Source organism: Salvia splendens, chromosome 4, assembly GCF_004379255.2.
Source record: "Salvia splendens isolate huo1 chromosome 4, SspV2, whole genome shotgun sequence".
Classification (NCBI taxonomy): Eukaryota; Viridiplantae; Streptophyta; class Magnoliopsida; order Lamiales; family Lamiaceae; genus Salvia; species Salvia splendens.
This window is the reverse complement of record NC_056035.1, coordinates 39,425,649-39,450,768: the sequence shown is the minus strand read 5'-3', so window position 1 is coordinate 39,450,768 and position 25,120 is coordinate 39,425,649. Positions and strand designations below refer to the sequence as shown.

Here is a 25,120-nt window from a genome sequence, read left to right as displayed (position 1 = left end):
TCAGCAATGCAGTCGACGTGCCACAAACGCGTTGGACCCCTAACCGCTGCCCATCGAGCCTGGAGCACACCAAATGCGCGCTCCACGTCCTTGCGCGCGGACTCCTGCCGTGCCGCAAAGTAGGCCTTCTTCTCATCTCCTGGGCATCGGATCGTCTTCACAAAGATGGGCCACCTAGGGTATATCCCATCCGCCAAGTAGTAGCCCATATCATGCCTGTTGCCGTTGGCGACAAAACTGATGGCCGGACCGACGCCCTGGCACTGCTCGTTGAATAGGGGGACGAGTTGAGGACGTTTAGGTCGTTGTTCGAACCGGCTATCCCAAAATACGCATGCCAAATCCACAGCCGGTAATCAGCTACGGCCTCGAGGATCATCGTGGGATTATTTCCCTTGTAGCCGGTCGTGTAGAACCCCTTCCAGGCAGCGGGACAGTTCCTCCACTCCCAATGCATACAATCTATGCTGCCTAACATTCCCGGGAACCCATGCTGCTCCCCATGCATCCTCAGCAGATCCCGGCAATCTTCGCGGGTAGACTTTCGGAGATACTGATCACCGAATACTTCAATCACGGCTTGACAGAAATACTTCAAACATTCCAGGGAAGTCGTCTCACCGATGTGGAGGTACTCGTCCCACATGTCTGCCGCGCCTCCGTAAGCCAACTGCCGGATTGCCGCAGTGCACTTTTGAATTGGTGTGTGGCCGGGTTTGCCAGCAGCATCGTGCCTGAAGCGGAAATACAGATATCGTTGCTCCAAGGCGTTAAACAATACGCATAAACATGGCTCTGCTCATCCTAAAACGTCGCCTGAAAATGTTGGCGTAGAATCGCGGCTCCTCTGCGAAGTAGTCTTCGTATAGGCGCTGATGTGCAGCTATGTGATCACGATCAATCGCTTGTCGGCGATGGACAACTGGCCGAGGTCGAGGTACCGCCGGCTGCAAGGCTCTTTGCATCCATTGGTCTATCCCGCGGTTGGTATATGCCTCAAACGCTTCGGCCATTCGACGTTCGTACTCTTCAGCGTCCCCCCCACTACCTCCACTACCATCACCCGCGTTACTCATCTTCTCGGTGTTGATCTTGTATAAAAATTAAGATAGAGAGAGTACTCGTTAATACAAGTGGTGCGAATGAAAATGAAGTGCAAATCGCGTATATATAGTGTCTCGAAAATTTAAAAAAAAAACAAAAAAACCGATGGGCGATGCGCTGGGCGATCCCGACGCTGCAATGGCGCCGAGCGGATCGCCCAGCGCCCGTCGACCGCCTAGCGCTAGGCGATTTTTAATTCCGAAAAACCGCTCGACGATTTTCGGAAGCTGCAATGGTTCGCCTAGCGACCGCCTAGCGCCGGCGCTCGGCTAGACGCCATTGTGGATAGCCTAATAAGTTTGTAAAAAAATATTTGAAGCATCGTTTTTATCACAAGGAAGCAAAAAAAGAAGATATATACAACAAAGAAATTAAGAAATACTAATTGGATAATATATTAAAGTCAAATCACTAATCTAGTGAAGGTCGGTGATTGGCTAGCAAAGGGAGTTGCACGGTGTGAGCGTAGCACAGGATAATATTGTAGTCTATCATCAGCAAGGGTTGTATTTTCCGTTCTTTTCCTTCGATTTCTCTCAATTTTAAAATTCTGCATTTTCTTCATTCCTATTCTGGTCACAATTTTCAATCCCCATTTTTCTTTCCCTTCCTTCTCCCGTATATATATACCCATAAAATATTCTGCTGTTGTTTGTACGGCAGAAGAGAAGAAGGGATGGAGCAGCAGCAGCAGCAAAGGATGAAGCAGCAACAGCAGCAGCTAGCGCTGATGCAGCACTCCCTTTACCATCCCGCTCTTCTCGCCCCTCCTCCTCCTCAGGTTTCTTTTTTACTTCATCCATGGAAATTGAATTTTTTTTGCCAATTATTTGGAACACTTTTTGTCGATTTTCTCTTATTCGGATTGGAATTTTTCCTAATCCGCGTTCCTTGCTTTGATTTTATTTAAAAGTTTGTGTTTTATGTATGATTTTATAATAATCATGTTCAGGGCTTTTCGATTTTTTTTTGCCTTCGACTGTGTGTTGAAGTTGTTAGCTCTCTAATTACTGATAAGTTGTTTTTGACTAAGTTGTCATTTATTGAGTTCAATGATGTTGGGAGCTTTGGGTTTGGTGTCGAAATGAAACGATACAGTAATGAAATGTGTTATGTCTATATTTGATTGGCTGAGCATGTAGCAGTGGACATTGAATAAGCTTGCTGTTAGAAGATTTTGTCTACTGACATTTGATTTTGATGAAGTGGTTTCTAATCTTATGTGTTGTTTGTTAGTACTACTTGTGTGCTAATTGGAGTGTCATTGATTATATAGGCGTTCTTGCTATTTTTGCCCGACATTTATGATTATCTTTTCATATTTGATGATTGCGGGAGCTGGACAACTAATAGTAACGTGTTTATGTGTATTATTTGTAATTTTTTTGTTCAAAATTGAGCTGGATATTGTGTTCTTGCGGTTTAACATATGCCTTTGTGTGAGGGAAAAGTAATTTGACGAGGGAAGGAGCTAAGCCTCCACTAAACAGAACCTTTGGATTTGATTAACGTTTTAACAAAGGCATTTTCTTTATGTTTAACTTGATTTATTACTGTTGTTTCATCTATATGCAGATAGAACCAATCTTGAGTGGGAATTTGCCTCCTGGATTTGACTCAAGTACATGCCGCACTGTGTGAGTATTTACTACGGTTTATTGTTGCTATTAATTCCATTTCACGATTTCAAATTTACGTTTAATGTTCTGTACATAAAATCATTTCCTTATGTAATACACCCTCAAGAGGCAGATGGTTACATTTCCCAAATCTTCTCTTTTTGTATGGATATTTGCCTTTTAATCATCATCTTATTGTAGTAACAATTATATGAATATAAAATGTTTTATGGGTAATATTGGATTTTCATTTCTAATGGCCATGTGTATATGTAATGCAGGTATGTTGGAAACATCCACCCTCAAGTTACCGAACCTCTTCTTCAGGAAGTTTTCTCAGGTACAGGTCCTCTTGAAGGCTGCAAGCTCATTCGGAAAGAAAAGGTGAGCTTCAGTTGTCACTTGCTAACATCTCTTTGCTAGTGTATGGACCCAACATTTAATTAAATGCTAGAATAAGAGCTTGCTTTTTTCTTGTGGCTCTGAGTGTTGCTTAAGCTCTTTGATTTATATAACGTATATCAATGTTGTTGATATGCAATTTAAGCAACCCTTTGAAAATAAAAGCTGTATTGCAAGCAATGTTATCAAAAGCGCGCCCGGGGGCTTGGGGCGCACGTGGTTTAGCCTGGGGTGATATAAGTATAACTTTTCAAAACCCTATTCCCTAGCCTTCAAATTTTGTCAAATCTTATTTTTCTTCCTAAAATAACTCAAGTATAATTAATCGCCAAAAATAATAACTCCCACATTCCTCCAAATATAATGAACTTTCCAGCTCTTATCTTCTCAAGAAAAAATTAATTATTCCTTCTTCAGTTCTTTTACTCTTCTCATTTAATTCTTCATTCTTCTTCGATTCAAATTCTTCGTAAATAACGCAGAAAAAGAACCCGCATCAGTTAGTGCGTCAGGATTTTTTACCCTATAGAGAGAATTTATTTTTTTCAACTGTGATGCAGTCATCCTATGGTTTTGTGGATTACTTTGATCGTCGATCAGCTGCACTCGCCATCGTGACTCTTAATGGCAGGCATTTGTAAGTAAAGCTCTGATTGTTTGTTGATATTCGATTAGTTTCTTTTGGTTTGTCTAATACTTTTCACGCAGGTTTGGACAGCCGATAAAAGTCAACTGGGCTTATGCTACTGCTCAGCGAGAGGACACATCAAGTATGTTATTTGTTATTGACTTCTGGTCCTCTTTCATCATCAATTTGTGGGTTTAGCTAAGATGTTATATGATGTGTGTGAACTTCCTTTGCAGATCACTTCAACATTTTTGTTGGCGATCTTAGCCCGGAGGTTACTGATGCTACCTTATTTGCATGTTTCTCTGCATATCCTACTTGCTCGTAAGCCGTCCAGTTCTATTCCATTTTTTTCTTGGAGTTACCCTTGCTCTCTGGTTATGTCTGAATGTCACCAACCTTTATGTTGATGCAGAGACGCAAGGGTGATGTGGGACCAAAAGACTGGCCGATCGAGGGGTTTTGGTTTTGTTTCTTTTCGCAGTCAGCAGGTCCATAAATGTTTTCATTCGTCCTTCTCTTTTCTCCTTATAATTCATGAATATGTAAGTTGATCATAGACCTTCATGTAATTTCCAGGATGCTCAATGCTCAATAAATGAATTGAATGGTGAGAATTCTATTCTCATGTCATTTTTTATTCTATGTTCTTTTATTGCCGTGTATGCCCGTGAACCAGTAATTAGGCTCTCTTTTCCTACTATGTTCGTCAACATTTTTCCTTTTCTTTTTTTTTCAGCATATTTTAAGAGTCAAGGGTCTACGAAGTTATAGTTTGCACCATATAAATGATATTATGATGCACAACAATATAAGTCTTGAACAGTGTTTGACTAAATTTAGTTACGTGGGTGCAAATCCAGTGAACTTTAGAGCCTCTTTGGTTTCACTCCATCTGTTTTTTCTTTACATTGGTTCTGAAGAAATGACTTTTAATTAGGCGTCTATAAGCTGTAGAAGTTTGTAGGCATCTTGATGAATGATAGTACAAGTTTGTACGCATAACATAGAAGTCTTGCAGTTGTTTTTTGTTGCTCAAGGTTGCAATATGGCTTCAAGTGTTGAGCTGTTCTTGATGTGTCTTCGTCTTAATATATTTCCAGGGAAGTGGCTTGGAAGCAGACAAATTCGCTGCAATTGGGCGGCAAAAGGTGCTGGCCAAGGCGATGAGCAGCAGAAGCCCGAGTCCAAAAATGTTGTGGAACTAACAAATGGAACGTCTGGTTAGCTCCTTCAACATATACACCATTAACTTATATATTGATGTTAATTTTCTAAATAAATTATGACTACTGAATTCAAATGTTATATAATTTATGGGTTTAAATTTGTACCTCATCTTAAGAAGTACTACCAACATTGAACGGATGACACATGCTAGAAAATGGCAATCATCGGTTTTACATTGATTGCATTTTCAGATTCGAGTCAGTTTCTGTAATATATTTGTCGGACATGTTCTAAGTTGCTCATAACTTGTGCAGATGATGGCCAAGATAAACGGAACGAAGATGCTCCAGAGAATAATCCACAGTATACAACTGTTTATGTGGGAAACCTTTCTCCTGAAGTAAGTTAATGCTAGTCAAAACTCGACCCCATGATACATCCCATGTTGGCATTCAGTTTACAAATAAATTGGCTAAATATTCATAGTTTTGCTCAAAAAGAACTTTTTTATTATCAAACTCTCTCTAAACCTTCAAAATTGCATAAAGGATTCTTGGTTTTTTCGACGATCCAATCAACCCCTTTCATAGTTGATCTCGTCTAAGTGGGTTGGTGGGGTTATTTGTTTTCTTCATATTGTTGACACTCAACATCTGCAGGTCACATCGGTTGATCTCCATCGCCATTTTCACGCAATGGGAGCTGGAGTGATTGAAGATGTCCGCATTCAGAGAGACAAAGGTTTTGGGTTCATAAGGTACAGCAGCCACGCTGAAGCTTCCCGTGCTATCCAGATGGGAAATGCTCGCATTCTTTTCGGCAAGCCACTTAAGGTATGCGCTCTTTTGTTTCAATTAGTTTACAAGATTGTACTTTAGAAGGGATGATTATCGAGTTTTTGTGCTCGTGCCGTCTACTAGCAACCTAAGATTGACGCATGCCCATGCCCTCTCGGTGACAAATGCTCGAAAAATAACACTAAATATGAAACTTGTCTACCATTGCTGTTCAGTCTGTCAAAACAGTATCAAACATAGAATAAGGGAATTCAGTTTTTTCTTCCTGAACCGTAGCAGGCCCAGATGAACTGATAGCATAGTTTCAGTTTAACTGCCTTCCCGGTTAAAACCGGGCATAACTAGTTCACTACACTAATGCCTGCTGCTGCTTTGTGTGTGTTTAGACATTATGCCATTACATGTCTACTGCTGTATGTGTTGTTTTGCTAACGGATACGTGTTCATCTCCAGTGCTCGTGGGGCAGCAAGCCGACCCCTCCCGGAACAAGCTCAACCCCACTTCCTCCACCAGCCGCGGCAGCACACATGCCCGGTTTCGCAGCTGCTGACCTGGAGGCCTACGAACAACAGCTTGCTATGAGTAAGCTAGGCGCTGCTATGAATCCCCAGGCCCACCGTCTCGCTGCTGCTACCCAACAGATGTACGATGGTGGGTACATGAACATGGCTCCGGCCCAGCAACCCCTCTACTACCAGCGTTAACACGCAGCAAGGCATGGCTTCAAGTCTCCATCTTTTTTATTCCTGTGCTCTCTCGTCTCCGTCTTTCCAAACAAAAATGCAAGGTAGATTGTATGTTAGATTTCGGATTAGGAAATCATAATTTTTAACCATTGATGGCTTTTGTCATCTACTGTTTCCGGTGGGATAGATTCATAAAAACACTGTTTCCAACTTAAACAGAGATTCTTGGAAAAATATTTTTCCCTATCCCTATGTATTAGTACTTTTTTTTTCATTTTTATGTTTTCTTGGTTTTTCTTTTTCCAACAATAGAAAATATTCAATTTTTAGTCTTTTATTTGGTTTGATTTTTGTTACTACTTAGTTAACTTTCTGTTTGTCTCTAGCTTCTGTGCCTGTTGAGAGGATTCCTAATTTTTTACATATTACTATCTTCGTCCATTACCAATAATCTGAATATTTGACTGCACAAGTTTTATTGCAAAATTTTTAGTATAGACCAAATGTTTCATTTAACCTTAGGGAACGAGTGAGTGTTACAAGCATGGTATCAGAAAACAATTTGTCCAAACAATGAATTTATAAGTTATAATAAGAAAATGAATGGGTGGAAAAAAGCTTCAAATCATAGTCACCAATTTATGAGTAACATATTTTAGTCGTTGGTATTAATTATTTTTAGGAAGGGAATAAATATTTAAATACTTGGCATTAATTGTTGAAAGAGGAAAAAGTCTTCAAATACCACCTAAATCAAATACTAGAAAATAAAAACAATGTGTCAATTTTATCGAGGTGGGCCACATACACTCTTCTTGTGTCCTAAAGACAGTGAAATAAAGAACAATACAAAAAAAGAAAATGAGTTCTACCAAACCACTACATATAATTATTAACTTCATAATGTATGTAAGATGTGATTGATATTAGTTTACATAAAATGATTTAAAATAAAAAATATAGTAACATACTGTATAAACGAACAACCCCATTCCTTTTCCACTTGGACTCACTAAACAGTGAAAATAGTAATATAACTTGGTGAATAATAATAGTAGAAAAAAGGAAATTTAACATAAGTAAAATACAAAAAAAAAAAGTAGAAAAAAATGTAACATAAAGAAACCAAAAGCTAAAAAAATTCTAAGTAAGAAATTTCGGAAGATACTAAGACCTAAACTATGACTAACTGTCTAGCTTCTAAATATATTTATATTAACAACACTAAACGTCATTAAACGAGCATGGTGCTCACGGATGATGCTCACATAAGAGTCTCCCATATCCTTGTGCAGCCCCGATCCTTGCTGAAACTGAAAATGAAACCCTTTACAAAGGATGATTTGTATAGATACATATTTAAGAATAAGGAATAGTTTGCAACTATTACAGGGAGTATTAGTAATACTTTTCAACAAGGAATATTTTGTAACCCATTAATAATATTCTGGTGTCATCTCCAATATTCCATTAGATTTTTTTTATTAAATTAAATTTCATGTTTTCCATATATTCTCTATTGGGGATATTGTGTGGTGCATATGAAGCCAGTGGTGCATATGCATGGTTAAATCGGAACTATCCATCCGTTCCTCATCGAACCAATAGTATTGATTTCGAACCCATGGTTGCACTAAATGGATTGAACTGGAACTGACCTAATGGTGCAGTTAGCACGTTGGTTCATTAAAGTGAGCGACGCATGAGGCCACAAACTTGGATTTTTGACAACGAGCTTCCTCGACCGAGAAGCTCAATGGTAGAATGCTCCCAAAGTAGAATTCCATCAACTTTCGATGAAATTGGAATCGTCAATTTTGGTCCTAAATTGGTCCAGTCCCAACTTTCAATGAAATCGGAACGGTCAAAACTGGCTCGTTTCAGCTTTCAATGAAACCGGAACCGTTGATGCCGGTTCAAAACCGGGGCACTCTAGCTAGTGCTTATTGGTCATACATATCACATGGTATTGCTTTGTTTGCCATCTTCTATTTAATTTTTGCTCAGATATGAACATCACCATATTGATATTTTATATGTTTTCATGATGCTAACAATTTTGTGAATCCTAATTTGAATTTGATAGTAGTATAAAGCAAAATTTGAAGATATATGAACAAAAGATGGCAAAAAGGCAGCTCCATTAATTTGATGAGCTGTTTCTCATATACATGAACGAAAGTGTTACAATTCCGCAGTGTTTATGTATATGTATATGATACATACATATATATGTACTCTACCAATACTTATTCATGTCATCGGAAATCTACACAGCCAAAATTCCGGCGGTGAACATCTGCCCGTTTGCATACGGCGAGCCTACGACTTCCGCCGCCGCCGCTTCCGCGCTACACTTTTCCTTCCGCTCATCCATCACCATCTGCGTATACCGGCAATCCGCGCTACAAAACGCTTTCTCACCTCTGCAATTTCCAATTCACAAACTCAATCAGGAAAAAAAAAACCTAATTCACATCTTAAAAAAACAAATTCAATCAATTTTCACGAGCGATGATCGGAAAATTTTCAATTATGAATTACCTGTACATGTATATGTCCTTGCCGTGGAGTTTCTTCCTGCACAAATCGCACGAATTCAGAAAATCCGGAGTCGGAGCACCTCCAGCCTCCGCTCCTCTCGCCGGAGATATATGGAATACGGCGGCGCGATTGCTCATCTTACCGCTCTGTATTCTGAAAGGAGATCTTCCGTCGCCCTTCCTACCTCCTTCCGCCGAGTACACCTTCGTGTACGACTTGTTCCCGCCGTGACACGTCACTATCGTGTACTCCTCCGAGCTATCCTCCTCCGCCTCTCGCCTCCTGCAGCAATTAATCGGCGAATTCACCGGAATCGGACTCGATCGCGTGAAATTCCGGCTGAACAGCGCCGGAATTCCATCTCTACTGCCGCCGGATTTCTCGAGCGCCGCGACGATGCCCAACCCCACGGCGCCGAGATCTAGGCTCTTCAGCCCCCTCGGCGACTGAATCTGAGTCCTAGGGCTTCCGGCGCCGGAAGAGAAGGAGCCGGTGAGAATCTCGATCACCGGCTTCGATGTCTTCCCTAACATGATCACTATAATGATAACTATTTCGATGAATTGATGTGATTAATTTGACGGAGGGAGAGATTTGGAGGTTTGGTATTTGAGCTCTCTCCCTTTTAATGGAGCTTCCTTTGATTGGTGGAGTAGTTTGAGAAAGCCAAGCTAAGACCATGGTTTGGTTTGAAATGCGGAGTTATATAGTGATATTGCGAAGCTTGTTTAATAAGATTAAAATTGATAAAAATATCGTAAAAGACCAGAGGTTTATAAAAAAGTAAATTGGCGAAGAAATCATTGAATTTCATAATTTTAAAAATAGATTATAAAAATTATGAGTCTTAAGAGGTTTTCTTAACTTTTTATAGATAAAATATTTAGATTACTTATTCCAACATAAGATAAAATATTATCCAGATTAAATTTAAAAATCATGGTCATTACTCGTTACTATCGATTTATAAAATTTCCGGACAACTCACAATCTGACCAAAATTTATTGCAATTTCCCTTTTTATAGAATATCCAAAATTTGATAAGTACAAATTTATAATTTTTCTAGCAATATGTATTTTACTCTGTTGATGAAATTCGGTTGAGTATATACTATCGAAAAAAAGTATCAAATTTGATAAAATTCCGTTATTATGTTTTGAATACTGAAAAAAGAATGGAAAAGAAACTTAACTTCATTACTAATAATTTAATAAAAAGATACGTAATTAAATCTGAGATAACTTAGTATATTAACACATTGAAACGATGCTGCATATAATTGACACGCCACTTTGTTGCTCAATCAAATTTCCCATGCCATCTCATTTTACTATTTTTACTGATAACTCAAAAAATCAAAGTAAAATGAGCCGTTGAACCACACTATCTCGCTTATAATATTTTGTTCTACTTTAATAACATTATTATTTTTATTTATCCCAATCGTGTAATTTTCAATTTTATAGTAAAAGTTACTAGTATTTTTTTTTTATTTGTAAAAGTATTAATTGAAAATCAGAAATACAAATAATTTTTCAAAACAAAGAAGAGTAGGTAAAATCCATGGATATTATAAATAGAATGTTTTTTTAATGTTGTTGATATTTTTAAAAATATTTACGAAATACTATAAGTGAAAAAATTCTTAGTATTCAATATTCTTCATAGCTTTGCATGTCAATGTCAGAACAGAGAAATAAAAGGTGTATCTATTAAAATAGTAAATGAATTAATAAAATAAAATCGTAATTGCATGATTGATTTTTTACATTATTGAATATTTTCCCTTGGAACACAATCACTAAGGCTGAATTATTGAACCACTTTATTCTTTTATTATTAAATCGGATTCCAAAGTTTATTGTTTTTCCAAGATGTCACTTGTCAGTGGACAATATTTTAAGATACGTCTCTGTCCGATTGATTGGGTCCCAATCAAGAGTGGGGGGCCCACCTCGCCGTATTCTGACTCAGCTTGAGATTCCGGCGACGTGACGTCGCCGCCGGTGGACACGCGGCATTGCTTTATCTGCTAAGTCCAACCTGGTGGGTCCCGCTGCCTCTATCTATTTATTTCCTTTAGGTTTGGGCTTTTATGGAGTTAAGGCCCGCATGTGGTGGGCCTGTTGTTGTCTTGTGGGGCCCGCGAATGATGTTGTTTTGGATGGTGCCGCTGAATTGCCACTCACTCACAGTATTGAGCTGTTTCCCTGTGGAATGACGGATCTGCCCTTCCGTGGTAAGATGTTTTTCCTATAATCGATTACTCCTTTCGTCTAGGTATAAACCAAGTTGAGTCATTTTTTTTTAGCAAAAAATAAAACATCTCATAATTCTACTGAAAGAAACATTATCAATATTTTGCACCAATACTCATATACATATCAAATATGAATTGTAATTATATTGCTCGCCTTCTCGGGTTCTATGCCCATAAGAATGAAGAAATATATATTGAAATATCACACTTGTCGAATCGAAAAATATAGAAAATTTTAAAATATTTGGATCGTGATTCCAATATGATAACATTATGCATTGTAGGGATCAGACGAATTTCGGATTCACTATTTACCGAGACCTCTTTAGTCTTGTTACAAGATGGCTCAGTCAAACCATCAACCAAGCGACTGATATGTACAAAAGATCTAGCTATTACAGTCAAGATACACAATAGCTATTACAGACTAAGTCCTTGTGCTTAATCAATTCAAGACAAGCATCAATAACCATGCACACTCAACAAAACCTTGTTAGTATCACAAGATAATAGATCCAAACGGATCTGGTACAATAAAGGCAGAATACCGAAAGAAATCACAAAGAAAACAACAATCAACGGCTCAGCCACCCGCCGATGATACAAGCCTATTCTCCAGAACACAGATCCAAAGGAGCACAGCTGAATCTGCCGGTGATTGACCTCACACTCCAGATTCTAAGCCTAACAGACTCCTAAACCTCAGATCTACACCGTTCGAGAACAACCTCGCACAGAAACACTCCAAACAGAAACCCTAGTTCCCACCCAACACTAGCAACCGAAATAGTTGCTTCCTCTATTACTGTAGCAAGATCTGAAGCACTTTCAACCGTGCAAGATCACACAGAATCACCAGAGAACCGTCGGAGAAGAAGGGAAGAAGAAGAAGAGTCGAAGAACTCTGAGAGAGAGAGAGAGAGATATCCGAAGAGAGAGAGAGTGTAGAGTATTGAATAAGATAGAGAATCAAGAGACTCACACACATAACAAGCACACCCTACAATCCGACGGCTGAGAGCCATGATCCGGGTGGGAGAACACGTGGCTGCATCTGGAGTGGAAGTCATGAGTCTTGGGCCAGGCCCAAATCAGCAATGCATGGGCCAGAGACTAAAACCAGCCCAAATGAGAGTCCACCAAATATTCAACATGCATTTTTTATACTACAAATATCGATAATGAGTATATACTGAAAAATGCAATGTAAATGTAATTTTCAGTATATCATGATAGCGAGCCAAATATGCTGGATATTATGATACATACTGATTTTAAAATATAGAAAATTCTAAAATATTTGGATCGTGATTCCAATTTGATAACATTATGCATTTTTTATACTACAAATATCGATAATGAGTATATACTGAAAAATGCAATGTAAATGTAATTTTCAGTATATCATGATAGCTAGCCAAATATGCTGATATTATGATACATACTGATCTTTAGTACCTACCAAATATTGAGTCATTTGATAAAATATATGATATGATAATTTCAGTAAATACGCAGTATTAACACAATCCCTAATCGTGGCAACTCGTAACCTATTTACCTAATTGTCAATCGTCCAATGACAAAATTGACAACGTAGGTGGGTAACACAATCAATATATTTTTAAGTTTAAGATCCTTTTTTTTTGTTGAAAAGCACAACAATGATGCTATCTCAGTTTTGTAATTATATCTTTAAGTTTCATCTAAGTTGATTAGTTGCGGAGTAAAAGCACATTCGAATATGGTCGTATAAAATTACGACTTTAAATTTATTTAGGATAATAGTTTTAAACGACCTCGTTCCACTAAATTTTCCATCTGAAATAATGTCACCTAAATTATTGGTACCTACCCAATAAATTATGCAGTGAATGCACTGAAATTAATGGAATACATACGTAGTAAAATGATTTGTTAATTGTTACTCTATCATCATAGTCGTATTTCTTTTACACATTTTCATTTTTCACCATGATATTCGATCAATTGAGAAAAGAGAAGTACGAATCAAGACGATAAGCATTAATTTTTGAAATACTGAAATTACGAATCAAGATCGAACTGAAATTTTTTTCAAGTTATAAATTTCCAGCAATATCTCTATTAAATTATCCGTCTATTTGGACTAACATTGTAAAAATCAATTCCAAATCGAACACCATATATAAATCGATTCAAATTGAATTCCTTTTACCTGAAATCTTGGCAACTCGGTTTACTATTGTGATTTGCATGATTAAATATCTTTGCAATATCATTTAAATGTATCATATGAAGTGATAAAAATAAATCGAGCTAATTCGTTAATTGTTGACTTTGATAGATGTTGATATATATAAATGGCTATTTTGAAATTTATTCTACCATCTTATTCTTTTAAATACTGATTTTATTATAAAACCCACTGAGTTTGCACAATACTGTCTATTTTTTACAATGATGATTCCGTTATTTCCAATATTCCGAATCATCAACATAATCCCATTTGAAAATTCATCAATGGCAATCAGCTTTGCATTTATTAATTTAAATGTTACATAAAATATAAAAAATTGAATCAAGTGACGTAATTTTAAAATATTAATATTACTCAAATTTATTGTCAAACCAGCCATCAACTTTGATAGTCGATTCTTGTATTTTATATTACTCCATAGTTTATTTGGTGAGATATTGTGTCACTATTTGTTGATGGTATGTGTTTAACGTCAACTTCATTAATTCATGGTAATATATTAAAATACAAATCCCACAGAATATACACAAATTTGTACTTAGATAAGACTAAATCAAATTAATATTATTTTATTTTATTTTATTTTAAAAATAGACTGGTGACCAAACCAGATAGCTTACTGGTTGATTAACTCATTGTCTGACCAATTCCTAGGACTAAATATACTGTATAATCTGATCAATGAAATATAGTAGTATAAATTAATAAGATTGGAAACTTAATAATTGAAATGCATTCATATCATATCCAAGACTTTGCATAAAATTATGGAATAAGATATTTTACAACCCTAAGAGATCAAAAAATATTTGGACCATTTCTCGATTTATGCGTGGCATCCTTGCGCAGGGGCTATGCTAATCTTCTCTGTATCATTCCAATTTTATCGGATGTCCCCGATAAAATGTCAGCATATTGCTTTGTTTGGGCGATGTGGGATAGTTGAGCCTCCTCCCATATTCTCTTTTCACTTACATAACCATTATTCATTTTTTCAATTAATAAGGGTGTGGATCTATCACCAGGTTAGCCCAATATCCCAAATCCAGCCCATTCAATCTTGGCAATTGTACCATGTATTAATAAAATACAAATATGAATTTGTATAAAGTATGCAGTAAAATGATAATTCCAAAAATTAACAGTATATAAAAACTAATATTAGATCCCATTTATGATTTAAATAATTATAACCAACAACTATATCACAAAACAAATTCTAAAAACCGAAAATTTTAAAGAATTGGCAAATCTATAACTAAAAATAAGACTTTAGGGAATACATATTCATCAATTCATAATATCGTCGTATTAAATTAAATTATTACTTGGAATAAAAAGTTGTAATGTTCAACACTTGAATATTGTATTATTGTTTACTAAGTATAAAAACATATTTAAATCCCAACCCCGGAATTGATAAAATAAAAAAATGGACAATTTCTCAATTTATGCGTGTCATTCTTGTGCAAGAGACACACTGGATAGTTGAGCCTCCTCCCAGATTTTCCTTTCCCTTACATAACCATTATTTGATTTTAATATCCTAATATTATGCCATATTACACAAACATATTTTAAAATCTCTTTATTTTATGTAGAAGCTATTCTCATAGTTTGCTACCTTTTAAAATCTATTCGTGCATGCAAGACAATAACAAATAAGAAAATAAAATACGTTTTATTTGTAGATAAGTATGAATTTACAGTTCTATATTCAAAACTTATTGAACATAACTTTTTCAATGATGCATGAAATAAAATTGAAGGCAAAGATCCAGATGATCAATAGTACTTTTATCTAATTTAGAAAAATGAAAGAACTGCAAAAAGAAAGTTTATGACTTGTTGGCAAAATATGCATATATAACATTTTATTATACATAATACATATTTTGGAAAGAAAAAAAATTAGACTATTTCTCGATATATGCGTGTCATCTTTGCACAAGAACCATGCTAATTTCTCTGTATCGTTCCAATTTTATTGGATGTCCACGGAAGGGACATGTATCGATATTATGATGCAATAAAGGCCAATGTATGTTTTGCATAGCCGATGTTGGACAATTGAGCAATAGAAGATAGGCCTCCTATCATGTTATCTTTTGCCTCTTACATACCATTATTCATTTTCAATTTTTTATTTAATCAAACTATATAACTATTATAATACTATGTCATAACTTTTAAATGACTCAACTATGAGGAAACTTTCAAAAATGGAAAAATGACTTAACTATGGAGAAACGGAAGGAGGGGAAAAATATTCTTAAAAGAAGAACTGAAAAAAGGATATAAAAAGAGAAGAACAGGACTATGAGAACCATAGAGGAAATTACATACAGTTCTTCCTTCAAAACTTAATGAATATCGATTCAGAAGGGGAAAAATATTTATATAAAGAAATTTTAAGAATTTGTGGTGGGACATTTATAGAGAAAATTGAAAAAATAGGAAAATTTATAGAACAAAATGATTAAAAAAAATGTTGAGAAGGGGCATTTGCCCCTTATCCCCTTCATGTAGCTTCGCCCCTGATGAATAATTTCATCTATGGAAGCATGGCATAACATAAATGCAAAGTATGCAGATGCTCAATTGTTTATGTAGCAAACAAAGATGAAAGAATTGTAAAAAAAACAAAGATGAAACAAAGATGAAAGAATTCTGATTTGTAGGCAATATATATAGCTATGTCAATAATGAAAACTATTAAATCTATACCGAAAATAATTAACACACCAAAAATGTACAAAATATTTTTGGATCATTTCTCGATTTATGTGTGTCATTCTTGCGCATGTGCCATGCTAATCTTCTCTGTATCGTTCCAATTTTATCGGATGTCTTCAAAGGGATGTTAGTTTAATGTTATGCTGCTTATTATAAAGTGCCAATGTATTTTGTAGCGGCGATGTGAGATAATCAGTCCTTCTTCCCTTGAGTCCATTAATTTTTACAATGAAAAGGTAAATTCAAATTAACAATTAACTTAAAACCAATATAAATTAAATCCTATTTATGATATAAAAAGTACCTCTAAGGCTCTAACCAACAATAATATCATTAAAAAAATCTAAAACCCAAAATTGAAAAAAACTGGAAAACCAATATGTATTGTTGTTCGTACAAACAAAATTTGAGTGGTAACCTAGTTCACATAATTTAATTAGTTATTTGAATTTCTATATGATTTTCGGATCTTGACCCGTTACCTTTTATCAGTCGAATAATTATCTAATACTAAATTAAATAAGATAGAGTTCAGATAAATTTGGCCACTTATATTAAAAAAAACACGAATTCTAATATTAATTTGTAGAATTTTCGAGTGAATATAGGCACACCTATGTTAAATACATACATTTAAATCTAATCGGATCAGTGTTATTTAAATCGGTTTCGTTATTATACTCCATTATTTTTCCAACTAAATCGCCCTGAATATAGTTAAAAGATACCATTGAAAATATTTGATATTTATGATGCATTCAGTTTGGTTTAAAAATAATATATATATGTCCAATGGAAAATTTAATATTTCCCTTTTTTGAAAAATTCCAATACTTAATTTGAAAAACCTAAATATGCAAATATTCATTTTGTTTTAATTCATTTTCATGAAAAAAATTGAAATACAAAATACTTTAAACTCTAATTAAACACACATTTATAACCACTCTTTTGATTAATTAATTGATTTCTAATTGAATCATATGTATTCATTGGTTTTTGTAGTGAATAGTACGTTCAATCCCATAGAACCAATAAAGCATATAACTAATGATTATTTTTGGAGTAATAATTAATACAAACCGTCATCTTAGTCATTATGTAATCACATATACATGAATTTCCCTTCAAAAACAAACCAACCTTCAAAATTTCGAGATACTTTCGATTTTCAATATATGGAATCTCAAACCATCATATTTAATACGAAGTCAAATCTTATCAACTCCACACTTTCCACTATCACTACCTATATAAATGGATACATTTTCATTCACAATCATCACTCACAAAACGCACTAAAAAATGACGATGTCACTTCCAACTAAATCGCCCTGCATATAGGCTAAATATACCACTTAAAAATGTTTGGTTTTAAAATAAAGAGTATCTACCCTGATGCACAATTTAATTAATTTTATAAAAACTAATTTAATATATCACTTTATCAATCACTTGAATTTGAAAACTAAAAAAACTAAAATTCAGAAACTTAATATCTACAAAATATTTACAATAGGCATATAAATAGACTACATATGTATTTGTTCTAAAGTTTTCATCCTGCTTTTTTCTCTTCTAGAATTCTCTACTCTTTTCTTATATATTCTATTTATTTCTAAATATCTCTATTATCTTCAAATTTTAATTACAAAAATCAAGCTTATTGTTTATTGAAACACATCTCGTACAATAAAAATACTTAAATAAGAAGACGATGAAACACTACTCAATTGATAAAAGGTTTTTTCTCAATCCAATAGGTTAGGAATTCAAGTCATCATGAGAATAAATAGGGAATCTTTATTGATCATTTTTTTGAAAAAAAAATAAAAATTATCGATTAAGTAAGTTTAACATGGTTTTCTCAATCTCATATACTTCCGCAAGTTACCATTTGTATATTTAATACTCCTAATATTTTTTTTATTAAATAGATATATGAATACAGTAAAATTAATCACAACTAAAATTATTATAATATTTAAAATTATATTAATACAACAAAAGCTCATATATTGATTAAAACGTTTTTGGATATTAAAAGAACATTCATGTTTAAAAAAGACATAGTAAAATTTAATGACAACACCATCGATATGAAATTATTAATATACAATTTATAATGTTCAAAATATGGAAGCCATCATCATTCAAAGATAAAATAATAAACTAAGTTTTCAAAATTGGAATGCAAAATGGAAAGTGCACATATTATCAGATGCATGGAGTATTAAATAGTATTAAATATTAGAATTTATAGATATTCAAATTCATGCCCAAAATTTATAAATTATTAAAATTAAGGCCAAAACTCGCAATTTCTATAGTTATAGATTATAGATGGATAGATTATAGATAGATGTATATATGTCCAATGGAAACTTAATATTTTCCTTTTTCCAAAAACTCCAATACTTAACTTCAAAAACCTAAATGGGCAAATATTCATTATATTTTAATTCATATTCATGAATAACAAATTTGAAAAATAAATACTTTAAAACTCTAATTAAATATACAATTTTTAAACATTTATAACGAGTCTTTCGATTAATTAATTGATTTCTAACTGAATGATCTATATTCATTGCCCATTGCTTTTCGTAATGAATAATAAGTCCAATTTCATAGAATCCATAAAGCATATAACTAATGATAATAATAATAATTAATACAAATCGGTCATCCTAGTCATTATCTAATCATCCAATATATCCGAATCTAAATCCAAATCCAAATCTAAACAATTAATCATTTTTACCATCCCAATCCAAATAATTTAGATTAAATGAAAAAATATACATTAAATTCTCTCTAAAAACTAGCAAACTTTCAAAATTCAGAGATACTTTCGCTTTTGAACATATGGAATCTCATTTAAGGTCAAGTCAAACCATATCTACTATCACTTCCTATATAAATGGTTGCATTTTCATTCACAATCATCACTCACAAAAATGACGATTTCTTCAAATATTCGGTTCATTTCCCTTTTCATTTCGGCGGCGATTCTAGGATTGAATGCACCCGCCTCTGCCGTCGACATCTCTCACGACGGAAGGGCCCTCAAGATCGATGGCGAACGGAGAATCATCCTCTCCGGCTCAATTCACTATCCAAGAAGCACCACTCAAGTATATATATGCACATTTTCAATCCATTTTTTTTATGTATGTGTTAATTAATTAGTGTTTAATTGTTTGTTATTAATGATGATTAGATGTGGCCTGATTTGATCAAGAAAGCCAAAGAAGGTGGATTAGATGCTATCGAGACATATATATTTTGGAATGCACATGAGCCCATTAGAAGGCAATATGATTTTAGTGGAAATTTGGATTTTATTAAGTTTATTAAAACCGTGCAAGATGAGGGTTTATATGTTATCCTTCGGATTGGACCATATGTTTGCGCCGAATGGAACTACGGGTATGTATATTTATACATTTACGTGCGTATAATCCGTGAGCACTGTTCTCGATTAATGTCATTTTTCGTTTAATAGAGGTTTTCCGGTTTGGCTGCATAACATGCCTGGTATTGAGCTCCGGACGGCAAATGAAGTATTTATGGTAATTATTTTAACTATTTGTTGACATAAATTATTTCAAATAATTAAATTTAAATTAATTAATGTTCAAATTTTGCAGAATGAGATGCAAAACTTTACCACTTTGATAGTGGATATGGTGAAGGAAGAGAAGCTATTTGCATCTCAAGGAGGCCCAATTATTCTTGCTCAGGTACTGAATTGTTTTTGTATTGCTATTTAATTACTCGTTGTGTTCTGGGTATTTTTTGTATGCTACTTTACCCAATTCGGATTATGTCATTAAATACGGATGTGCCCGTGTAGATCGAGAACGAATACGGAAATATTATGCAGTCGTATGGAGACGCCGGCAAGGCTTATATCAATTGGTGCGCTACTATGGCCGAGTCTCTTAATATTGGGGTTCCATGGATTATGTGCCAACAAAATGATGCTCCACAACCTATGGTAAATTCTAATTATTTCTATTTCAAAAATGTTCAAATTATATTACTAAAATAAACTACTATACTATAAATTAACCATTTATTTCATTGATATTATGTAGATAAACACTTGCAACGGCTTCTACTGTCACGATTTCGTGCCAAATGACGCAAATAGCCCGAAAATGTGGACAGAAAATTGGCTTGGATGGTATGTTTCAATAAGTAAATTAAAAAACATTTTTTAATTTATTTTTTAAATGCTGATTATTTGTTTTGAATATTATAGGTTTAAAGCTTGGGGTAACAAAGACCCACACAGACCTGCCGAGGATGTTGCATTTGGTGTAGCTCTCTTTTTCCAAACTGGTGGAACTTTGAATAACTATTACATGGTTAGTGATTTTAATTATTAATTCTTTCGAAATGATTTCAATTATTGTAATTTATATATTTATAATTATCTCACAATTATTTAATATTTTAATTTTTAGTACCATGGTGGAACCAATTTTGGAAGGACTGCTGGTGGTCCGTACATCACAACCTCATACGATTATGATGCCCCACTCAATGAATATGGTAATTGAATGGAGTATATTTATTTTACTAAAAAAATTAAATAATATTTGCCATTTTTGAAAATTGTTTTTATTTTATTGCAGGGAGTCTGAGCCAGCCAAAATATGGTCACTTGAAAGAGCTTCATGATGTCTTGCATTCTATTGAGAAAATTCTCACTTATGGCAACATTTCAACCATCCAATATGGTAACTCTGTAAATGTAAGTACATTTTATTTTTTTTCTCAACACTAAAATATTCTATAAATGAATTAATTAATATTAAAATTAACTTAATTTTATCATGTTTTTTTTACAGGCAACCATTTATTCCTACAAGGGAAACTCAAGTTGTTTTTTCAGCAACCAAAATTCCACATCAGATCATACACTGAAGTATGAAGGAGTTGAGTACCAAATTCCAGCATGGTCTGTTAGTATACTCCCGGATTGCAAGAAGGAAGCATACAACACGGCTAAGGTACGTAAAATAGAATAACCGAGCACTTTCTGATCACCGATAAAAAAAAATATGAAATTAAATTTGAATTTGTGACCTCCAAATATAGGTGAACAGTCAAACATCAGTGTTGGTGAAAAAGAGTGATGATGATGGTGAGAAGCAGCTTCAATGGAGTTGGAGAGGTGAAGAATTACTTAAAACCATGCAATTTGGTAAAGGCCATGTTTCTACTAAACATCTTTTGGACCAAAAGGTTATGAATGATGTTAGTGATTATTTGTGGTACATGACAAGGTTAGTATATTTATTTAGCAACTTTTCAATATATTTTGATATATATAGTGACATATTTTGCAAAATTAATGCAGTGTTGATTTGAAGAATGACATTGTGTATAGCCACAATATGAGCCTTAGAGTGAATGGGACAGGCAATGTGTTGCATGTTTACATCAATGGGAAATATGTTGGTATGCTTATTTAAATATAATCCTATTTTCATTCATCCAATAATTATACTACAATGATTAATAACACAAGAGATGATTATACATAGGTTCTAAATGGGGTGACTACGACACTAGTACTGGAACTTTTTATGAGACAAAAGTGAAGCTCAAAAAGGGGAGAAACCAAATTTCATTACTAAGTGCTACAGTTGGACTCAAGGTAATTAACATACATAAATTTTCTAATTTTTTCCTAAGAACTTTTAAGTTTGAATCTAAATACAACGAATTAACCGCTTCTCAGAACTACGGTCCCCATTTCGACACGGCGAAGGCCGGTCTACCCGGCCCGGTTGAAATCATCACAACCCGCGACGACGAGACCATCACGAAGGACCTATCGGGCCACAAATGGTCGTACACGACCGGGCTCCAAGGCTTCAACAAGAAACTCTTCAATCCGACCTCTACAATATCGAGATCAAACGACCTTCCCATCAACAGGAGCATGACATGGTACAAAGCAGCCTTCAAGGCTCCATTGGGAGAGGAGCCAATCGTTGTCGACTTGCTCGGGCTAGGAAAGGGCGAGGCGTGGGTGAACGGCCACAGCCTCGGCCGCTACTGGCCGAGCTACCTGGCCGGGAACTGCTCGGACGAGAAGGCCTGCGACTACCGCGGGAAGTACTCGTCCGAGAAGTGCGTGACCGGGTGCGAGGAGCCGTCGCAGAGATTTTACCACGTGCCTCGTTCTTTTTTGAACGAGGCCGGGGATAATGAGATTGTGCTGTTTGAGGAGTTTGGCGGGAACCCGACTCGGGTCGGGTTTAGGCGGGAGGTTGTTGGGAGCGTTTGCGGGACCGCGTACGAGAACCGGACCATGGAGCTTTCGTGCCCCGGTCGAACCGTGTCCGCGGTCCGGTTCGCCGGTTTTGGGGATGTGAGGGGAAGTTGTGGAAGCTTCCGGAAGGGATCATGCGCATCTCAAAATGATGCCCTCTCCACTCTACAGGTGAATTTCATTTACACATAACATCATTGTAAATATTTTAATTATAATAATTTGTGAAAATTGTTTTGTAGGAATGTGTTGGGAAAGAGACGTGTAGAGTTGAGGCTTCGGAGGGAGTGTTTGGAGCGACGGATTGTGAGGAGGGGATTTGGAAGAGGCTTGTGGTGGAAGCTGTCTGCTCTTAGTTTTTTTCTCAGTATATATATTTTTGCTGCACTTGATGTTTATTCTTTCATGTTTCTTGCAATTTCGTAGCTGCTTTTTAGCTTTCTTCTCTCAAACAATTTCTGTTTTTATCTTTTTTGCATATCCATCTATTCTGTTTAAGTAAAGCTCGACGCCTCATGTCATTCAACTTTATAATATAAAGTCGGCTTTCAAAAGTGGAGTATATTACTCCTTCGTTAAGACAAGATTCTTTGAGTTCAATCAAAAGTTCCCATGTTTGATTGAAAAAATAGTTCACTTTATTATTTAATCGGGAATATAATTCTTAAAAGCATTCATTTGAGGTTTAACTTATTAAGTACTGTTCCATTTATTTTAACATGTTCTTTTTAATTTAGGCCTTTACTTTCATATGTTTTTCTCGATTTAAATATCCTACTCTCCTAACAATTTTTTTCCTCCCTTTTTTTTCGCTCCTTTTTTTCTACTATCAATTTACAATAATCCATTTTTCTCCGAATTCAACACTTTTTCCACTATTTGCTCAAAAGATTATATCATCTCATCCCATCCCATCCCATCCCATCCCATCCCATCCCATCCATCTCCGATTAAATATTCCAAACGTCTCGTCACCACTCTCATTTTATATGTACAAAATTGCAAAGCACCAAGATAGTACGGAGTAGTATTTTTTTAGATAAACAATATTCGTTCGTTAATTTCATCAATTGTAGGAGTATAATTTGGATAGTTGACTTCATTCTTAAAGTGAACCATATCATTGATTAGTAAAGGATTTGTTTCAGATCTAACTTCCATTTTCATTAAATTATATTTAAAAAAATAAAGGAAAAGAAGTTTGAACATAGAGACATGGACTAGAGCCAAAGCTGGCCGTGTGATAATTTCCTCAACAAAAACTCTACACCAAAAATCTATCCTACAAATCAAATTAAAGCTACTAAAAGCTCCACATCCTCGCCGTATCAAAAAACACACTCCCACCACTCCCACCACTGCCGCCGCCTCTCTCCCCCTCCGCCGCCAAGAACCCGTCCCCAAAAGCCGAACCACCACCTCCCAACTCCGCGGCATCCCCGAAGAATAGATTCTCCACCACCGGCTCCTTCGCCTCCATCTCTGCGGAGGCTGCTGACGGCCTCCGCGCATGCCTCGACGCCGCCACCTGAATCTGCGACGGCGAGAGCTCCTCCGCCGCCAGAATATCGGGCGGGTTGTGGGGGAAGTTGAGGGCGGCGGAGGGGCCGCGGAGGCAGAAGGCAGCGGCGTCGTAGGCCCTGGCGGCCTCCTCGGCGGTGGCGTAGGAGCCGAGCCATATGCGGTCGCGGCTGTTCGGCTGGCGAACCTCCGCGACCCACTTCCCCCACTTGCGCATGCGGACGCCCTTGTAGCGCCCGCCGCCGTCGCCGCTCCGCTCCCTCTTCGCCTGAGGCCGTACCATATTTTTGTTTTCTTTGATGAAATTAAAAATGATGATTTAGAGATTGGGGAAGAATTACTTAAAAGGGGAGGTGGGCAACATGGTGAAAGCGAGAGGGGGTGGTTTGATGGAGGGATCACGGTGGTCGTGACACCTGTAACGGTGATGAGGTTTTTGTCTGTGCCAAACTTTACACGTGTGCTTCTCTTGTTTCACTGCGAATATAGTCAGTGATGGATTCTGAATTTACGTACAAAATGAATATGCACGAATTTAATGAATTTGTGTCGAATCTTATACTATTCAACAGTGACCAACACACGCTAATTTCAGAGTGGGCTCGGGTTAAATTAAAATAATATTATAATTATCCTTTTTAACTCTTTTGTTTTAATTCTTTCATCCACCGGTTGAGTCATATTTGATTCGCAACACTTTTGAATCACTTGTTTAGTTATTGTATTGCTATTGTGTTATGTCAATAATGATCGTCTCGCTAACAAGTTCGTATGGTATACAAACTTCGTTCATGTTTGAATGTACTTGGTCAATTCTGCTTTATGATTGAGTGTATTTTTAACAGACCGTACTCGAATTTGATCTTTAACAAATGAGATCATTGTATTGACCCGAATTTGATCTTTAACATATGAAATCATCGTATCGAACATATAATAATTCACTCTACATGATTTGATAGTTTATGGAAAACCAACATAAGAGAACGCTTGGAGTTACTTCATTTCTTTTTCCATTGTTTTTTTCAGTTTGAATGTAATGATCGGTGGATCCAGAATTTTTTTTACCTGAGCTACACCAAATAATTACTCCCTCCATGCATAAGAGTCATGTTT

General features: G+C 35.6%; 4 protein-coding genes and 3 non-coding genes across 7 annotated transcripts; 2 read left to right on the top strand and 5 right to left on the bottom strand.

Moving 5' to 3' along the window:
- Positions 1-1,619: 1,619 nt before the first annotated feature.
- On the top strand, positions 1,620-6,744 carry LOC121801310 (oligouridylate-binding protein 1-like). Its single transcript, XM_042200778.1, has 12 exons — positions 1,620-1,885; positions 2,680-2,741; positions 3,005-3,107; positions 3,686-3,762; positions 3,834-3,895; positions 3,990-4,077; positions 4,169-4,244; positions 4,333-4,363; positions 4,857-4,976; positions 5,238-5,323; positions 5,583-5,756; positions 6,174-6,744. Exons 1-12 carry the CDS (start codon positions 1,781-1,783, stop codon positions 6,423-6,425), a joined length of 1,236 nt encoding a protein of 411 aa, XP_042056712.1. The 5' UTR covers positions 1,620-1,780; the 3' UTR covers positions 6,426-6,744.
- A 1,787-nt stretch (positions 6,745-8,531) lies between these two features.
- LOC121797648 (FCS-Like Zinc finger 13-like) lies at positions 8,532-9,645 on the bottom strand. The gene is made up of 2 exons (XM_042196285.1): positions 8,952-9,645; positions 8,532-8,833 (listed from the first exon to the last, which is right to left on the bottom strand). The coding sequence occupies exons 1-2, from the start codon at positions 9,482-9,484 to the stop codon at positions 8,677-8,679; spliced, it is 690 nt and encodes a 229-aa protein (XP_042052219.1). The 5' UTR covers positions 9,485-9,645; the 3' UTR covers positions 8,532-8,676.
- A 4,610-nt stretch (positions 9,646-14,255) lies between these two features.
- On the bottom strand, positions 14,256-14,358 carry LOC121801705. Its single transcript, XR_006050642.1, has one exon. It is a non-coding gene; the product is annotated as a U6 spliceosomal RNA (small nuclear RNA).
- Positions 14,359-15,357: 999 nt separating this feature from the next.
- Positions 15,358-15,460, bottom strand: LOC121801706. The gene has a single exon (XR_006050643.1). It is a non-coding gene; the product is annotated as a U6 spliceosomal RNA (small nuclear RNA).
- Positions 15,461-16,211: 751 nt separating this feature from the next.
- On the bottom strand, positions 16,212-16,314 carry LOC121801707. Its single transcript, XR_006050644.1, has one exon. It is a non-coding gene; the product is annotated as a U6 spliceosomal RNA (small nuclear RNA).
- A 2,834-nt stretch (positions 16,315-19,148) lies between these two features.
- On the top strand, positions 19,149-23,021 carry LOC121801130 (beta-galactosidase 15-like). The gene is made up of 15 exons (XM_042200583.1): positions 19,149-19,325; positions 19,412-19,620; positions 19,697-19,763; positions 19,842-19,934; positions 20,048-20,191; positions 20,292-20,380; positions 20,459-20,564; positions 20,664-20,751; positions 20,835-20,953; positions 21,051-21,212; positions 21,301-21,488; positions 21,563-21,663; positions 21,750-21,862; positions 21,947-22,654; positions 22,726-23,021. The coding sequence occupies exons 1-15, from the start codon at positions 19,149-19,151 to the stop codon at positions 22,837-22,839; spliced, it is 2,478 nt and encodes an 825-aa protein (XP_042056517.1). The 3' UTR covers positions 22,840-23,021.
- Positions 23,022-23,627: 606 nt separating this feature from the next.
- LOC121800349 (ethylene-responsive transcription factor ERF016-like) lies at positions 23,628-24,294 on the bottom strand. Its single transcript, XM_042199922.1, has one exon. It carries the CDS (start codon positions 24,285-24,287, stop codon positions 23,787-23,789), a length of 501 nt encoding a protein of 166 aa, XP_042055856.1. The 5' UTR covers positions 24,288-24,294; the 3' UTR covers positions 23,628-23,786.
- Positions 24,295-25,120: the final 826 nt, after the last annotated feature.

Excerpts from the sequence above, each read along its gene's own strand:
- LOC121801130 (XM_042200583.1), top strand. The coding sequence starts at position 19,149 with ATGACGATTTCTTCAAATATTCGGTTCATTTCCCTTTTCATTTCGGCG. Across the intron at positions 19,764-19,841 it reads CGGCAAATGAAGTATTTATG|AATGAGATGCAAAACTTTAC; the intron begins GTAATTATTTTA and ends CAAATTTTGCAG. Across the intron at positions 20,381-20,458 it reads ACAGAAAATTGGCTTGGATG|GTTTAAAGCTTGGGGTAACA; the intron begins GTATGTTTCAAT and ends TGAATATTATAG.
- LOC121800349 (XM_042199922.1), bottom strand. The coding sequence starts at position 24,287 with ATGGTACGGCCTCAGGCGAAGAGGGAGCGGAGCGGCGACGGCGGCGGG.
- LOC121801310 (XM_042200778.1), top strand. The coding sequence starts at position 1,781 with ATGGAGCAGCAGCAGCAGCAAAGGATGAAGCAGCAACAGCAGCAGCTA. Across the intron at positions 3,763-3,833 it reads ACTCTTAATGGCAGGCATTT|GTTTGGACAGCCGATAAAAG; the intron begins GTAAGTAAAGCT and ends CTTTTCACGCAG. Across the intron at positions 4,364-4,856 it reads CTCAATAAATGAATTGAATG|GGAAGTGGCTTGGAAGCAGA; the intron begins GTGAGAATTCTA and ends ATATATTTCCAG.
- LOC121797648 (XM_042196285.1), bottom strand. The coding sequence starts at position 9,484 with ATGTTAGGGAAGACATCGAAGCCGGTGATCGAGATTCTCACCGGCTCC. Across the intron at positions 8,834-8,951 it reads AAGGACATATACATGTACAG|AGGTGAGAAAGCGTTTTGTA; the intron begins GTAATTCATAAT and ends TGGAAATTGCAG.